General features: G+C 34.3%; 1 protein-coding gene across 1 annotated transcript in view; it reads right to left on the reverse strand.

The window, feature by feature from the left end:
* Nucleotides 1-17,872: 17,872 nt before the first annotated feature.
* Nucleotides 17,873-19,422, reverse strand: part of LOC131030178 (putative germin-like protein 2-3) — a 3,199-nt gene continuing 1,649 nt past the window's right edge. Inside the window, exons 2-5 of the mRNA XM_059220499.1 lie at nt 19,096-19,177; nt 18,791-18,944; nt 18,503-18,570; nt 17,873-18,402 (exon numbers count right to left, since the gene is read on the reverse strand). Coding sequence (XP_059076482.1) covers nt 17,873-18,402; nt 18,503-18,570; nt 18,791-18,944; nt 19,096-19,177 — 834 coding nt within the window. The remainder of the gene's footprint in view (nt 18,403-18,502; nt 18,571-18,790; nt 18,945-19,095; nt 19,178-19,422) is intronic.

Below are 19,422 nucleotides of genomic sequence, written 5' to 3' on the forward strand. Positions count from 1 at the left end.
TCATTAATTGAGGGTCTAAAACGCATGCTTCAAAGTGATAAGAATGGAATTGATATTTTGCGTGGTATTGCACATATCGTGGATTCGAATGTGATGCCTATGAAGAGTTGTGCTGAAACTTTAGGTTATACACAACCTCCCACTCAAGTCAATCATTCTATTCCTTTAACAACTTCTATTGCTAGCATACCTACTTTTACATCAAACATAATGACTACTTCTATACAAGACATTCTGCCTATGATCACCAGTCATGGGGGCAATCCATCTTCTACAATTAACCCTCTTCCTTCATTCAATCCAACTTCTTCATTCATTCCTTCAATGAGTGTCCCTATTACATCTCCACAAATGAACATGACGCATGGGGGCAATTCATTTAACCATTCCATTCCTCCTTGTATTGCTCCTCTTTTCCAATCATCTCCTATGACTAACTATCATAGTGTTCCGCCACCTTACTCTTAATCAATACCTTCTTTCAATAACATAATACCTCCATCACAATCTAACACATCTAATATGAACTCTTCGACTGAAGCGACCATTAACAATCTTGCACAAACTGTCTCTTCTTTACAGCAACAAATTGCCTCTATGAATCAATCTAAGTTTAGTGTGCCCACATTTGATGTTGCGAGCCCACTTTCTCTTGACATTGTTCGAGCTATTCCACCTAAACATGTTGAAATCCCGCATTTGGAGCTTTATAATGGTAAAGGTGATCCTCTAACACATGTTAAGACTTTGCAAACAATATGTACCGATTTTGCTTATGACCAAAGGTTGCTTGCAAAACTGTTTACTAGAACATTAAGAGATAAAGCCCTACAATGGTATTGCTCGTTGCCTTCTTATTCTATTACTTCTTTCGAACAACTTGCAAATGCTTTTATTCAACAATTTCAAAACAATATTAGTCCTAAAGTTACTTTGATTGATTTAATGCATTGTAAACAAGGTGTTAAAGAAAAAGTGACTGATTTCATTGGTAGATATAAGCATTTGTATGCTCAAATTTCTTTTCCAGTGCCTGACAATGATATTCAAAGAATCTTTATTTCTAATTTACAAAAAGATATTCGAGACAAACTTCTGTTTTCTGAGTTTACTTCTTTCCAACAGTTGTGTGCAACTCTTCACAATTATCAACTGACTGTGAGTCAAATGGAACAAGCAAATCCTATGGCTCTGAGTGATAAGGGTGATAGCAGTCAACAACCATTTGGAAAGTTTAAACCGAACAGAGATTCCATCAAATTCAATGAAAACATCATCAACAACAATGTGAATGCAGCATCAGGTGTGCCTTCTATTTCTATGTTTTTCAAGAAAGAAAGAAAGTTTACTCCTTTGAATGAATCATTGCATAGTATTATGAATAAGTTATTGGAACAGAATGTGCTTACTCTCCCTCCTATAAAGCAAATAGATCCTGCAAAGATTAATTCACCATATTTTGATAACAAATCTTTTTGTCAATTTCATCGTCAACCTGGCCATGATACTGAAAAATGTTTTGCTTTAGAGGGTAAAATTCAAGATTTGATTGATAATAATACTATCTCTGTTTCAGGAGTGAATGATAAAGGCAACACATCTGTAGCTCCTCCTAACCAAAATCTTCAGATTTTTACTGATCCATTACCTTCTCATACCTCTAATGTGATTGAGACTAATGATTCTTCTCTCTCATCTGATGGTCTTGTGTCTATGACTCCGAATGTGATTAACTTTGTAGAGCAGCAAGAAAACCCTAAAGAACCTTCCATCACATTTGATTCTAGTGAAACTATCAGGGCACCTGATGGTCCTTTATACATAGTTGCAAAAGTCAAGAATACACCTTGTCGTGGAGTGCTTATTGATCCTTCTTGCATGGTTAATGTTATTACTGAAGAATTTCTCTTTACTTTACAATTGAATCAAGTGAACTATGACAAAACAAATGTGGTTGTGAAATTATTTGATGCATTTTCTTCTCCTGCAATTGGTTCTATTACATTACCTATTGAAGTTCATAGCAAATCCCTTGATGTGAACTTTGCTATTATTCCTTCGTCCGAACAATTTCGTGTGAAGCTAGGCTATCCTTGGCTATCTTCCATGAAAGCTATTGCTTCTCCTATTCACAAATGTTTGAAATTTCCCCATAATGGTGAAGTTGTTACTGTCAATCATAGTCTCTTTAAACCAGCTGAAAGAACTTCTAGCATTCCTATTGATTATTTTTGGCCTAAACAATTCCAATCTCTTCCACCACGAAGTGATCATCTTTTTAAATCTTATCAAAAATGGAAAACAGATATGATCTTATCTCTAAGTGAACCTAGAACACCCAAACTTGATATTCGTATCGTTCTTGAGAAGGAAGTTCTTCCTTTGAAAGATAAAACTAATGTCTTTCCTCAAGAAGATTCCCAACCCATTCCTATGGATGTGACTATTTCTACACCTAATAAACTTCCTAAAAGCAGACCTATACCTCCTCGTCATGATGGACTTGGTCTTCTTCCTAAACCAAATATTCCTCCTTTATATAGAGCAGTTCCTCCTCCTTCCTTTTATAGAGAAAAGAGACCTTCCTCTTCTCCTATTATCCAACCTAAGAGACCACAACCTAAACACCCAAGTGATAAGGATGAGAACATTCCTCCTCCTCAATCTTCTCAACTTCCTACTAAGACTAGACGAAATCGTTCTGCACGCGAACGCCGACGAAAGCGTCGTCTTAGAGCTCAGACAGCTGCTTCTCAAACTTTGCAATCTCCAAAAACACCCTCAGCAAGCATTATTCCATTTTCTCCTCATCCAGAAATTGAGCCAAAATCTCCTAAACATAAGATGCATGATGGTCTTGATCCTGTGCAAGTTAAAGATCCTATTTTTATAAATCTTGATGATGACATAGATGAAAATGCTACTCCTCTTGCTTCTGATAGTGAATATGAATTTGTTGATATTGATAACCATTTATCTAACAAATTTTCTAAAGCACTTATCCTAGCTCCTAGACAAGAACAACGTGGCTTGGAACATGAACATAGCCCTTGTTTGGATCTTGTGATAGCTCCATCTGCTGTGTTGGATGTTCCTCCTCTAGCATTTTCCCTGCCTTCCCGAAACATTGATTAGCAAGATCGGGGGGTAGATGACGTGCTAGACTAGTTTCATTAGCATAGCAGATTCTCCCCTCCTCTCTTTTGTTACTTCTTCTATATGTTATCCTCATTCTTCTATTTGTTGTCCTTAGTGTTGTCTACTTGAGGACGATGCAAAGCATTGAGATCTCTTTTGGTCTCTCTCATGTTGACTCAAAAGACACATGTGTTCCCTTCTTCTAGGTGACCTTCCTTGATTGGGGAATGAAGAACAATTATGCATACATACATATGATATACATGAATTATCATACAGCATACTGACCCCAAGGAAAGAGAAGTCACCTCGTGCTTTGTGTTTTGTGTCTATTATCCTTGGGTTTATCTCACATTTGGGGGCTAAATCTTTGTGATAACGTGCTCCTTTCCTTTCTCATTTCTTATGTGTATCACTACCTTAAATCAATCACCCCCGTTGAGGCGTGTGCGATCGCTTTAACGTAGGGGGGCATACACCTCGTCCATCCCTTCAAGATACTTGAAAATTTCTTGGCGAACTTAGCTTTGCCTTGAAAATTTTGGTATTTCTCTTGCATGAGTCATAGTGAGGGAACCTTACTACTGACAGTCATGGTTCTCCCTCGTGATCTTCCCTTTTACTTTGTCAATCGAAGTCGTAAGATCCTTAGTCCACTGGGGGCTTGGTATATCTTGCTTCCTTGACGTGGTGAAAGTCTTTCAATGTTGTTTCCTTGTACTTTACCGGAAGTACGAGCGTACGCTTATACTCCCGCTAAAGTGGGGGCTAAATGTAGCGTCCTAAAATTGTGACACTTGCAATTTCAACTGCATTTGGGTCTTCATGATGGCGATGCAACACGGAACCTGAATGGAGACCCCGAAACTTGTTCATGACACCGAAAACTGCATTTTTCCAGCACCCTGCCTGATCCCTCCTTGCACCTTGCTGTCCCGGGAGGTGGGACCAGAGCGCCCAGTGCCCTGGTCCCCCGGGACGATGGCACCCAGCGCCCTGGTCCCTGGCCCTATTTTTGGGCCCGGTCTCTTTTGGGTCTCAGGTCTTTAAGTTGCAAATTGGAAATTAATCTTTCCTGGTCGGCCTAAGTTCGGGAAAATCAGTCTTTTAACCCTAATTGACAAGTATATAAACTACATTTTCTCTCCTATTTTAAAAAGGATGGAAAAAAGGCGGAAGCGATATTCAAACATTCAAACATTCAAGCATTCAAGTATTCAAGCATTCCTTCAAGCAATTGAGCATTCTAAGTCTCCATTCAAGGCTAAGTGTTGCATTCAAGACAAGGATTCAACCATTGAAGAGGAGATCACATACAACATACAACATACAACAACATCTACACCTTCGCATGTAAGAATACAAACATTCTTACAACAAGGTATTAGTACTTGATTACATTACAATCATTTACATTTACAGCATTTCTCTTTTCTTGGTTAATTCCAAAACCGGGGTTTGACCTAAAGGCAAACCCCTAATCCCTAACCCCCCAATCGTCTTCGCTTTTCTGTGTGTAGGTTGCAGGTATGCGGCTGTAATTGAAGATCTGGAATCCTTGTGCAGAGACGAACAGATCCCCCTTCGTTTCACGGATTTTTTGGAGGACCGTGTGCACGCCGGGCGCCATTGTCCCGTCAACTTTCGCTGAAATTTGCAGGACAGCGCCGTCTCGACATTTTACTACTAATTCCAGGTCCACAGCTTCATCCTATATTCCTATCTCTGTTTATAAGCGAATCTTCCTCACTTTTCATGCATTCCTAGCTTAATCCTTCTATTTACATTCTTTACAAAAGAGGGTAGCGTTGCCGTCTTAACCCTTGAAACTCATTTAGAATCCAATCTTGCATTGTGTGGGATTGGATCTTGTGGGTTTCAACCCCTCTTTTGAATGTAAAGTCTCCCCTAAGTGAAAACCGCCAACCCTAGTGACCTCCCTTCTCTCTCCTTGGAGTTGGAGAGGGGAGAGCAACTAGGGTTTGATTTTTCCGCTTTACAGATATTATCATTTCTAACACTTGCATTCTCTTACAATATATCATTTCCCAATCAATAAAATTATCATCAATATAAATTCAATCAATTCTTTTTAATTTTAAATTGATATTGGGAAAATTTTAATTGTCTATTATATTTTTTATTGGTCGATGCATGTATGCATTCTTTTCTTCTTGTATGTGCTTCTATGGGGCTTGCATTTATGAGTTAAACATTAGAATACTCAATAACCAACAATATCATGTTGCATGAGGTCATATATGTTCTTGGATATTCATTCCTCATTCACTCAAAATACTTCCATACAAATCTCTTAGGTCACGGTGCATATGCTATTTGTTGTAGCAAAGAGTTTGGTCAAAAAATTGAAATATTTGTAAATAGTCCTTGTATTTACTTCCCATCCACCTACTGAGCACTACCGAATGCTAAGAGGGTGGGAAGTGTATTAGGATATACTAAAAACTTGATCACATAAAATTTCTTAAATCATAATATCTATCAATACCAATGTGCATGAAAATTAATAACACAAACAACAAATACACCCACACAAGAACACCAAGATTTATACTAAGAAAAACCATGATGATATTCTAACTCAAAGTATACATGCATATATACATACACATACATATATACATATAGACACACACACGGGCACACACAGACACACACACATGTATGTATGTATGCATGTATGCATGTATGTATGTATGTATGTATGTATGATGTATGTATGTATTTATTTATTTATTTATATATTACAAAGTTTTAGGCCACAAGCTAAGGATCTCACTACTACGGACTTGCAAGGTAAGGTGCATTGCATTAGGGCAAGATAAAGTAGAAGGACTTGCTCAACTGAGGATCACTTCTTTAGGGAAAGATACATATTAACTATCCATATATAATAGAATTAGAAAATTGATCTTCATGAGAAAATGGCATCTGTCAATATACTAATAACAATTCATATATTAAAGCTCATCTATCACAATAAAACTTCCAAACTTATTTTTCTCACAACCTCACACCACAACTCAACTCATTCTCGCATACCATTTTATATCTATCACCCAATTGAACTATTCATTAAATACCATCAGGATCAACACTATTCTTCATAAGGTTGACAACAAGTAGATCTAACATGTATATTACCATTGGCCCAAACTAATGAATGAAACAAATGTGGAATGCAAAAAATATCATGTAAGGATCTACACCATGTTGTTTTACCTTCCAAAAATAATTCTATACACAACTGGATGGACCCGAAATAGTACAAAGCAATCTGTCTTACACAAAATATTTTAATTCAGACACAAAAATAGAATAAGTAGTTCATGATAAAAGAAACACAACTCCTTAGGAATAATACATTCTTGGAATAATATCAGGATGGGTAAAGCGGTACATTCCTCCACATAGTCTTGAAACAATACCAAAATTGATTATAGGGAACAATGTCACCCAAGAACAACTTATCTAAACAATTGCAAATCTAAAATCAAGCTACCAAAAATATATCTGCAATAATCAAGATAGCTATTTTAAACATATCTAGTGCACACACATATTCTAGACCATAATATTATTAACCAGATCAATCAACATCACTTCAAGACCAAACAAAGAACATTACTCCTCAAGAAATACTTCATGTCATCAACCTAATCTATGTAGAAATCACATCGTCTAGTTGTAAATAACTTTGCAGTATATAAGCAATCAGATAGACATTTGGACCAACCACCAGATACAATCAGGTATCAAGAACACAATCTAGAGAAAAGATGTGAGACAAAATACTCCACCATAAACTTTTTCTCTGCATCACTTTCGTACTAAAAAACAACAACACCATAAACACAATCTATATAACTATAAAAATACATCTCAATACATCACAATAAATCTGGACCAACAATACCAACATCTGGATCATATTGAGAGGTTTGATATTAATAGCAACAAAGACATATATGTGTAACAATCTCCCTATTTGTCATTGATGGAAACAACAAATATATTTCTCCTTAAAAAATTCTCCCTCTATTAATAAGATCTCTCCCCCTTTGACATAAAAAACAAATGATAACCCCCCTTGCCAAAAAACAATCTAATCATAACTACAACTCCCCAACAAAAATAACAAAAAAGGATAAAACTTAGTACAAGTACCTTCATACAACAACCCATAGAAATTGTCATGCATTGATAGGCCAAATCTCTTTGAACTAATTCTTCAAACCTACAAGAGAATAATTCCATGAGCGAATAGTGATTAAAATAATTGTACTTAAAATTCACATTCAAAACATAGACTAAATGCAACATCAAAATTATATGCATTCATCAAACTTCGCTCTACCTTTTCATCTTCTGCCAATTAATAATAAATGTAGACAACCCCAATTCCATCACATCCTTAAGATCAAAGAATGATTTTATATACTCATCTTTTTGTCTCTTCCTTTAGTGCAACTAAGAGTGAAGAACTCAAAACTTAGATCTCATAGCACCATTTTCATCCTTGTAGGTATCAAATGGACGAGCTAATTCGGTAAGCTGAGACAATAGAGTCAATCTCATCCTTAAATTTCTTTGTGGTAATAGGCCACCTCAAACAATACCATTACAACCATATAGCATTATCCAATCACTTTCCTGAACTCAAGCAAGTCATGTTTAAGATTAAGATGTGTCATCATTTTCTCTACCAAATTTGTCTCTATACAGGGTTCACTTGATTCATTGTTAACACTTCTAGCAGAAGCCATTCACACAATCAAAAATTATACTAGCACTAGAAGAAGAACATTAAAAATATTATTAGGAACATGATTATTCTAGAGAAAATATGTCACACATTCTTGTTCAATAATTTCTTGATCATATGTTGTAATAGTAAGATACAACTCATCAACATCCTTTAGAAAATTAGTTCATTCAATCAAGCCAACCACTTTATCAACATTAAGAGAACTTTCCTCAAAATGAGAAAGTGAATCAACAATCATTTATTCAATCACAACATTCTTCTGTACATTGGCCTTTCGTGGTTCTTCATCATCACTTTCCACAATTACAAATTTTGCAGATTCTTTTCTTTCTAGACTCACATGCTCAAACTTCAACACCTTAGATACAAAGGAAGAAGCCTTTTTAGACAATTTCCTAGATCTCTTGCCTTTTGATATACTTTCAACTTTATTGACTTTCTTTCTATGAGACATCTCCACAATCTCATCATATGTCCTGAATCTTTTTTCACTCAATTCTTTAGGCATTTTAAGAAGTATCTCTATAATTCTCAAACATTCATCTTCTAACACTTCATAGGGAAGCTTTGACACCCATAAATTCCTACAACTTCAATTAAACAATTATCCTTATCAACTATGAAAGTAATATCATCCTTATACCATTACACAACCTTTAGAGGAATTTGATTCCTCATAACCATCTCTTTCTGTAGATCCAAAGAGAACTTAAGACAAAAAACATCACTATCATTCAAATTATCCAAATACTCCTTAATTTGACTACCAATAATAACATATCTGCTCCACACAACATTCTTCATTTCAGACAACTCATTAAGAAAATAGAAAACCAAGAAAACAATAGGAGACCATATCAGATGGGGTACATATCATCCTTTGTCAACTAGAGGTTGTCAAACAACTGACACCTCAAAGGATCACCTAAATCATAGTCAACATTCTCCTTCACCAATTGATAATTGACATACACTATAGTGGAAGAAGACGAGCCTTCTCGATTTTAGTAATACACCTTGTACAAAATTCTTACTGTCACATATATAACTCCCAAATCAACAATGCTATCAATTCTAAGAGATCTGTTATTTAGTACAACACTAGTTAATCTATTCACCTCTTCATTCTTTATTGACTTTATAGAAGGTACCTTTACTGTAGAGCATATGCCAATCACATCACTTTGGGCAATTTTAGAGCTCAAGTATGTTCGGTCCAACCATAGATAATATCAAAGAATTCTACTCAATACAATCTTAATTATCTCTTCATTATAGAACAAAGGGCAATTGCTCCATGCATCCAAACTCATATTCTCTAAACTTGCATATTCTTCTTTAAATCTTTGTGCACCATCGACTAGATGAATTATGTTAAAAAATCATTGATTTTTCTATGATTGTACTCTTCTTGGAAAAAATGAATATAACAATAGACATTTTCTCTATGCAGAACTTTATCAAGAACATCAAAAAACCCACCAATAGGGTCTCCTACTACTAAAATAAACAAATGATTCTTGAAAACAGGTTGAGCCTTATTATGAATACTAACAATTATAGAATTTATCATTGAAAGATCATAAAATTAAAAAATATGTTTGAATGGACGCCTTTTCACCTCTTTGCACTCAACAACTCCTCAATCACAATTTCATAAATGAATTCTAAAAATTAGTAAATAATTGCCACTCAGGCTTTTTGAAAGGTTTTCAAAAGGCTCATACACTATACACCCAAAACCACAAAAAAAGTTCTTGATCACCAAAAATACTCAAGAGCCATAAAAAATTCCTTTTAAACATCTTCGATGCTGAGAAAAAACCAACATAAACTAAAAGGGTACAAAAATATCGGTGTTGATCTCTCCCCCTCAGATAATGTTGTCTAATTTAGTTATCGGAAGAGTGGTTAGCACCCACAGACGTTGCAGATCCATCTTCAACCATTTACTCAACCTTATCATCTGATTTCATCACCCATGTCATCTTCATATTCTCCTTTTCTTCATTGATATTAATTCTCTTTTCTAGACCATTAGATTTATCATTTCTATTTCACAATATGTCCCATCTCATTACATTTGTAGTATACTAGACCTCTCTGAGGTCTACTTCCAAAATTCTTATTTGTCCTATACTCAACAGCCTTATGGCCATATGAATTACAACAACAACAATATCCACTGAAGTATTGAACATTTATGCCTAAGCCTAAATTTCCATTTATATTCCAATTCAACCTACTTCTACACTCATTTACTTTGTGTCCAAACTTATTGCAATAGTGACAATTTCCATTAAATGATTTATTTCTAATTTGATATCTGCATTCACTAGCTATATGTTTGAGTCCATTGTTTGAAAAAAAATTACCATTAAAAGATGAATGCCTAGAGGGAACAAGAGGAGGTCTCCTAATACTCTTTGAGTTTCAGTTTAAACAAAAAATATTTTGATCTTCATTAGAGATATTCAAACCATCATTGATCTTGACTTTTCCTTTATCTTCCTTTGAACAGTCACCTTCTTCATAGCCAATCCCACCTTTATCTTTACCTTTTTTCTCAGAATTGATCACAACATCTAGCACTTCACTACCACCTTTGTATTTCAACCCATTGTCAATCCGATCCTTTGCATTTTTCAATTACCTTCTAAGTCTGGTTAGATCTTCTTCAAGTTAGGAGCATTCTTTTGTTGTTTCATCAAGATTTGTCTCAAATTCATCGATCTTCTTTCCCTTATCAAGTAGGTTTCGTAAGAAAGAAATCTTTTCAATTGCCTTCTTATGCTCTTCTTTATTGTCATCCAAGTTTTCCAAAGAAGATCTCAATTCACTTTCCATGTCAACCACACCATCAACATCATCCTAATTGTTTTGATCAATAACATACATGTCATTCAATTCTTCTTCAAATATAGTTTTCGAAATTCCATATCTACCTCACCATGGTTAAGATGACTCTTTAGGAACCAAGTCTTTCATACCAATTGTTAAACACTATCAGATGCTGAGAGGGGGGGATGAATCACTATATACTAAAAACTTGATTAGATCAAACTTCTTAAATTATAATATCTATCCAAACCAATGTGCATAAAAATAAATAACAAAAATAGAAAATGCATCCACATAACAACAATAATATTTTTATTTATAAAACCCAAATTGGGAAAAATTAGAATGAGATTATAACTCACAATATATATATATATATATATATATTAACTATTTAAAAAAGTTTTAGGCCATAGACTAGGGAGCTCACTACTTCAGACTTGCAAGATAAGGCGCACTACCTTAGGAAAAGATACAATAGAAGGAATTGCTCAAATGATGATCACTTCTTTAGGGCAAGATACATGGCAACTGTCTAGATATAATAGAATTAGAAAATTGAATTCTTTGAGAATCTATAATCTCTTAATATCCTGATAACAATTCATAGATTAAAGCTCATCTATCACAATAACACTTCTAAATTGTTTTTTCACACAACCTCACACCAAAAATTAACTCATTGTTAGATACCCTTCTTCGCACATCATTCTATATCCATCACCCAACTAAGTTGTTCATTATATGCCACCTGGATCAATACTATTCTTCATAACGTCAGCCACAAGTAGATGTAACCTGTATATTACCATCGGCCCAAAATAATTGATGCAATAAATACAAAACAAATAAAATCATGTAAGGATCTACACCATGTTGGCTCACCTTCCAAAAAGATTTCTATACACAACTGCACAAACAAAAAATAGTACAAACCGATATATTTTACACAAAATATCTTAATCCAAACCCAAAAATAGAATAAGCGGTCTACCATAGAAGAAACACAACTCCTTAGGAATAATAAAAACTGATCTATAAGACTCTTGGAATGATATTAGGACAAGTAAAGAAGTTCATTCCTCCACACAATACAAGAACTAATTATTGTCAACAATGTCACCCAAAAACAATTTATCCAAACAACTAAAAATATGAAATCAGGCTACCAAAAATACTTTTGAAATAATCAAAATAACCATCTAAAATATATCTAGCATGAACACATATTCCAGACCATAATACTATTCAACAAATCAGTCAACATCACTTTCTGACCAAATAAAAAACATTACTTCTCAGGAAATACCTCATCTCATCAACCTAACTTATTTATAAAGAATATCATCAATCTGCAAATAACTTTGTAGTATATAACTAATCAAATAGACATTTAGACCAGTAGCCAAATACAATTAGACATATGAAACACAATCTAGAGAAAAACACTGCACCATACACTTATGCTATGCATTACTTCCATACTACAAACCATCAACACGAAAAACACAATGCTACTGAACCATAACAATACATCTGAATCAATAGTGCCAACATCCGGATCATATTGATAGGTTTTACATCAATGATAACAAAGACATATATGTGTAACTCCAACATACATGATCATCACATATCATAACTTTTTTATTAAATACCTCTACTCATGCACAAAATTTATATCTATTTTCATAATTATTCACACATTTTATTCCCTTTACAAGAAAAATTCTCCATCTTTATCCAACACAAATTTCTTGCTTCTAACCATCTTCTTCTCGCATAATTATACCTAATCAAACCATACATGTGTCATCTATCTATATTTGGTTATCCTTTTAAGAGGCCACTTAAGTCTTGTCAATCTACCTACTATCTTTAGGGTGCATCATTAACCCATTTCCTAACCCCTTTTCTTCCAAAATGACTAGGACATCCTAATTTTTTATTCTTTTTGTGAATAATATCTAAGGAGGAGAGCCTATTTCATCATATAACTATTAAGAGGAAGAGATTGTGATATTATCCACCTTTAGGAGTTCTAGTACTTCTAAGAATATATGTATGCATTGGAGAAGCATCTTAGTCAGATTGAATAAAGTTCACAATTGGGGCCTCAAATGAAGAATTGTGACCATGTTAAATGCTATTTAAAGTTATCAAAGAGTAATTGAAAAAAATCTTAAACCCTATAAAAGATAAAGGAAAGTTTGTGTTGGTACATAAGGAACCAAAATGCCACCATATACATGAAATAAAAAAATGATAGAAAAGTAGAATTAAGAGGCATTTTGAAGCAAAATATAATGAACAAAATGTATTAGACAAATAAAATTAAAAGAATATTTATATCCGACAAAGACACATGCATTATAGAAAATAAACCAAAAAGATGTAATCTACCTAGAGGGAACTAAAAAGATAAGATAATAAGATGGAAATGGATTTTTTTGTTTAGTTTAACTAATCAACTGTATTTCATTCTCTACTTGCATGTAAAGTTTAAAATTGTCAAACATGATAGCAATACTGACCTTCTAGGATATGATAGTTGTTGTCGAAGGGGACAATGAGCGAGGGTGGGAGTTATGCGTTTGTTCAAGATGGAGAAGATGGAGGGGACAATGCAAAGGCAGATGAGGAGAATAGGGAGGGGGTGGTGGGCATATTGATTCCTTGCCAATGGCTGGTTTTCCCTTGTGGTTTCTTTGTCCCTTTGTAAGGTCTCTCATTTGGGGGTTTTGGGGGTTTTTTTGGGCATTTTTTGGTTCTCTCTAAATTAGCTTCCCGTTGCATGTATGGGAGTTTTTATTTGGGCCTTGTCTCAAGTATTTTTCTATGGTTCATCTATGGTTTCAACACTATTTGGAGTTTGTCTGCTTCCCTCGGCTTGCTGGTGTCTATTCCTTTTTGAGTTGTTGCGCTTCTAGGTTTTCTTGTCTTAGGTTCTCCTCTATTGGAGACTATACTTGCGCTCTCTTCATTGATGGATTTGGATTTTTTCTTGTGTGGGGCTCTATTTTGGTGTTTCTCTCTTTCTTTCCAATGAGATTTTTGGTTTTGTGGATCCCTGTTATGGGTTTTTTCCTCTTTGCCTCCCTGTAGGGTTTTCTTTGATGTACTCCTTGGACTTCCTTGTCTTTTCTTTTTAGTAGCACTTTTGGTGTTTGGGATATCATTGGTCATGTTCTTCTCAATGGTTAGGTAGTTGCTAGTAGTTTTTAAGGGCCTAGGTTGGTCGTGTCTTGTTTTTGGTTAGGGTTTTTTCTTCTCAAGGTTGTTCTCATACCTAATGTTACTCAATGCCTCCTCTTCTCATGTGGGCTTTTGTCATTCTTGGATGGATTCTCGCATGCATGGCTCCTATCAAGGTGGAGTATTCTTGTGTAGTCGTGGTATGGGTCTGGCATAGTTTTTCTCTCCTCTCCCTCTTTCACTTTTCCTATTGAGGTGGTAGTATTGGTTATGGAGGTGGTGTTTTTCTTGGTGGGAGGGGTTGGTTGCTTCTCTTTGTGGCCTACTCATGTCTCTAGCTACTTGATTGCGGGTTTGAATCATGGTTTTCTTTTCTTGTTGTTGGTCAACTTCTCTTCTGCTCCTATTGAGGTGGGTCCCTTTTATATTGAGGTGGAGAGGGGTTTGGCTAGTAGGGAGATGACTTTAAGATAGAGAGTCTTTGCTAGGTTTTGGGAGAAATGTTAAAACCTATTCTGAAGGTTAAGGGTGTCTTGGTTAAACCCTTGGTTTATGGATCTATCATGTTCTTTAATGTTTCTTACTCTTTGAAAGTATTCATTTCTAGGTGTAGGATTTTTCTAGGTTGCATGGGTGAACCCTTGATGGTTAGGATATGGGAGTTGTGTCGAAACCCCTATTTCTAGTTAAGAGTCTTGCAAAACCTTTATCTCATTTCTGATATCTCTGGTTTGATTGCTTAGGCCTGGTGGGTGGATTTTCTTGATCTCTACTACCTTACTGATGTTTGGTTAACTGTTGGATGCTATTAGTCTTGGTTTTTATTTTGTGTAGCGTTCTTCTTGTGGGTTTTGGATTCATGTTTAATTCTAGAAGGTTTCACATCCCTTCAAAACCTAGTGTACGAGGTTTTGGGTCCCCTCAAAACCTATTTTTTTCGTAACCAAAAACTTAGCTTCTATGATGATCCAACTAATCTACACAAGTCATAGATATTATTGTGGTAGATATTCCATCAATTATCATATTATCAACCTTAACATCAAACCATTTGATTCTATTATGGTGTTATAATTATTTTCGAATGGTAAGAACATCTCCTTTTTTATAATTTATAAGATCTCATAAATGAGAGACTCTATGATTTTTCCTAGATACCCTATTAAAATTTAATTTATTTCATCCAATTAGAGGAGGTAAAAATCTCTAAATTCCTTTGCACCCTACTTTTTTGGAAGAATACCATAATAATATTTTTTAAATTTTGACCTAATTTAAAAAAATAAAAATAAAATCTTATATTTAACCATTTCCATGATTAAATACATTAAAAACTAATTAAAATAAAAAAATTCATAATTATTCAAAAATTATCATGGATTTCAACGATCCCTGAAATTGATATTGGCACTACCATATCCATCACCCATTCATATTTTGTAAACAAAAAATGGCATGACTAGTTCAACTATCGAAGCTACTATTACAAACTCAACACATGTGACATGGTCACATATCTTCCTTCGATCATTTTTTAATGGTGTTTGTTTAGGTTGTTTCAAAAGGATAAGTTTGACAAAGGAAAGGCTTGGATGGTTTCAAAAGTCCATAACTTGGTTCACAATGACTTGGTGGATCCCTTATCATCCTTTTACTTTAGCAAGTCTTGCTACATTCTTACCTTCATTGATTATTATTCTAGATAAACATAAACTTTTTACCTTTTATAAAAAAAGAAATCTATGATAAATTTTTATATTTCAAGGCTCATTTCAAGAAAGACTATGGAAAATTTACATCATTATTATTTGCACAAAAAATGATTGACAATATGCGAACTAATGCTTTGAGTAATTTTTTACTATTAAATTTATTGATATTTAACACACTTCACACTAAAAAAAAGGTGTAGTAGAGAGGAAAATAGATCTATGAAAGACATGGGTTATTTCCTAATTTAGCACACTCACTTACACTTGAATATTGGGTTGAATATATTAATTGTGTTGGACACATCCAAAATAAGTTCCTCAAAATGAATTGTAACACATAGCAAAGTCATTCAATGCAATGGGATTGAATTCTAGAACGAGTTAGATCTTTATTTTATTCTTGTAGAGGAACATAATTTATTTGAATTCTCCACAAGCTCATACCCATGTTGAATAAATCTTTAGTCTTTTCCATTAACTATTTTATAGAGAGGGTTTGATATTTTGGTTAAAGGATATTTATAAGTATTCATATATTCCTTTTTGCTTGATGTTTGTTACTTTGGTATTATTTATGTTTGTAAAAAACTTATAACTCGATGTAGTTATAGACACTCATTATTTTCATTATGTATTGTTGTTAATCATTCTTATAAAGGTTTAGATGGTTTATATACCATCCTCAATGTAATTGTTAATGGTGTTAGTTGTAGCATTCTATTTATTATTTTTACTCACTTTAATTACTCTAAATTTTTCAATCTATTTATTGTCTTCTGACTTAGTGTATTTTAGTCGACAATTAGAAGTCAATATGAAGTCTATGTGACATACATTGAAGTATGCAATATGATTTTTTATTTTCTTAGGTAAATTATTTTGTTAATTATCCCAGAAGGAAATACACTTCCTTTAAATAGTAGTCTTTTATGGAGTGTATTATACCACTTAAGATAAGTACTCATCTACCAAGAAAGCCACAATAAGAATGTTGTATGATGCTACTAAAGTTCTAAGGAATGTCAAACATGCAAGAAGAGAGACCAAGAGAGTGTTCCAAGTAAAAAGGTTGATTCAAAACTAAGATAGAATACAAAATGATGAGACTACTTGGATTAATCGTAAGAAATTCTATTGACATGGGTAAGTTACAAGTGGAAAAATATTTTGCAATAACCACGAAACAAGAAAATGTCAAGGGATGCTAGCACATTACACAAACATTGACACGTCACACTAGTGTTTGAATAAGTTTACCTCAAAAGTGATGAGACACTAGAAAAACACAAGCCTGACAAAAAATGACATAAAAATTTACACAAAATTTCATAGGAGATAAGAACTAAGCACTTACAGAAAGAAAAAGACTAAAGTAAAGGTCAAAATGAGCCTACAAATAGAATAAAGGAATGGGCATAAAAGTGAGCAAAAACCATAATGTGAAATTGTAAGGGTATTTATTTTTCATGTTACAAATAAAATCTTAGTGCAGAATTTCTCTTATCGATTATAGCTGAAAGGTCAATCAAAACACAGTAAAAATGAATAACTACAAAATAATTAATGGTGCTAACATAGCCTTGTTTACTCTAGTGTGACAATCAAACCATTATCCAATTTTCAAAAAGTCTAATGTTTCATGCTAGGACAAATCATATTAAGGTCTACCAACATTACATTAGATACCTTGTTCTACTATATGGTGAATATTTAATGGTTATATTTTATAAGAGATTATAATGAATACCAATCATGTATATATAAGTGAATATTTTTGTTGTATGAAACAAAAAAATTGAAGATAACAACATATTCAACGTAATAGATATATCAACTAACATTATTATACTAAAGATTGTGATATTAAACAAGTATTTATAAAAATATATGTAAATATTATATATTTTATCTAACTTAAATTAAATTGAATGGAATTGCCTTACAGGATGAAAATCATTTCGAAAGCCTTTTCGGTATTATTTACTGACTTTGAAGCGATTGCGTGCTATTGGATAAATAATTGCTTTAACTTCCCAAATAATTCCATTACATATACTAGTTTCTAAAAACGATTTGGTCATCAAGCCACACACATCAAAAACTATGATTGTCATTCTTATTTCGTTGGCCTGCTTTGCCACTTCTTCCATATACTAAAAATGAGGAATGATAAATAAGGAATGGTAATAGGAAGCTGTTACATGAACTTGCCCTGAATGAAATCGATAAGTGCTTTGTCGCTGCGGAAGGCCTTGGTCAATACACCATCTGGCATAGGAGGATTTGCGGCAAACAGAGAATTGGCAGTAACCTGAACTCCTGGATTCTGGCTGCTCAAACCAGCGATGACCACTGCATCTCCCACCCCCACATTATGCTGGAAATGTAGCAATCCCTTGGGAAACACAAACACGTCTCCTTTCTCCAACACCTTGCTGTGAAACTTGTTTGTTGTATCGATGAATCCCACTAGCAGTTTGCCTTCAAGTAAAACCAGGATTTCTGTGGCTCTTGGATGGGTGTGAGGAGGATTAATTCCATCCACAGCGTAGTCTATGCGGACCAACGATATTCCCAAATGGTTTAACCCCGGAATCTGGTTAACGTTGGCTGCTGTTACGTTAGACCCTACTGCGTTGTTTGTGTCCCCTCGTCGAAGCCCGCTGAAGAAGAAGTCCTCTGCTGAAACCATTTTGGGGTCCTTGCAAGAGAAGCCGTTCACTGAAACTGTTCATATTCACATTCATATTCTCATTTGCTTAGTACTCTTACATGTACACAGAGAGCTAAAACAGAAAAAAACGAATTTCCATGCATGAAACTTTACCTATGCCTTGCATGTCTGCAACACAGAAATCTTGCAAGGAATCAGGATCTCCTCCCATCACACGGTCGCTGCAACAACATATAAATACACACAGAAAAATGAAGCTCAAGCGCAAGTAGCCAGCCATATTTCCCAAGAAGAGGATATCAACTGAGAATTGAATGTGATTGAAATGCAAACCACGATTTAACATTATATAGTGGAATTTGAGAAGGAGAGAATCAATGTGAGGTCGGCAATACCGCGTAAAGCCTTTAAATATGAATTAAACACGGCCTTGTTGATAACCCATTCAACACATCCATCCAAACCTCAGGAATAGGCACCGAATGAACATAAGGATCCAGGAGGCGGCTAGATGCAGGAAGGGAAAGCCAACGACAAAAACCGTAAATAGCGTGGGGTTTCTTATACAGAGATTGACCTATAAAAGTCTTAAACCCTGGGCAATAAGGAACCAAACAAACGATAAAACGACTAAAAGAAAGAAAGAAAGAAAAAACGACAAATATCAGGAGTTAGACAAACATCCTTAGAGGGTACATATCCGACAAAGACACAAAGGCATTTCAGAAAAGGGGACAAAAACTTACCTGCTAAGGAAAGGTAGCATAAAACAGAACGAAGCTGGAAGGAAGGGCAATCAACGAGCAGCGGCAAAAATAGTTTGCAGTACTACAAGTAAAAAACCATATTGAGCAGCCCAAGAGTAGAGATGGAAAGAGCCATTGATCTAGATCAATTGTATCATTCATCTTATGAAATTAGTATTTTAGTTAAATTCGTTCACAAGGGTACAATATAATATTTTTTTAATTATTTTTAAAAAAAGTTGCATGGTGGTGATAAGTTATAGTAAAAATTTCAATCTTATTTTTATTTGTTTAGATTAATTTATTGTTAATTTTTTAGATATTGTG

The sequence above is a fragment of the Cryptomeria japonica genome, chromosome 5, assembly GCF_030272615.1.
Source record: "Cryptomeria japonica chromosome 5, Sugi_1.0, whole genome shotgun sequence".
Classification (NCBI taxonomy): domain Eukaryota; kingdom Viridiplantae; phylum Streptophyta; class Pinopsida; order Cupressales; family Cupressaceae; genus Cryptomeria; species Cryptomeria japonica.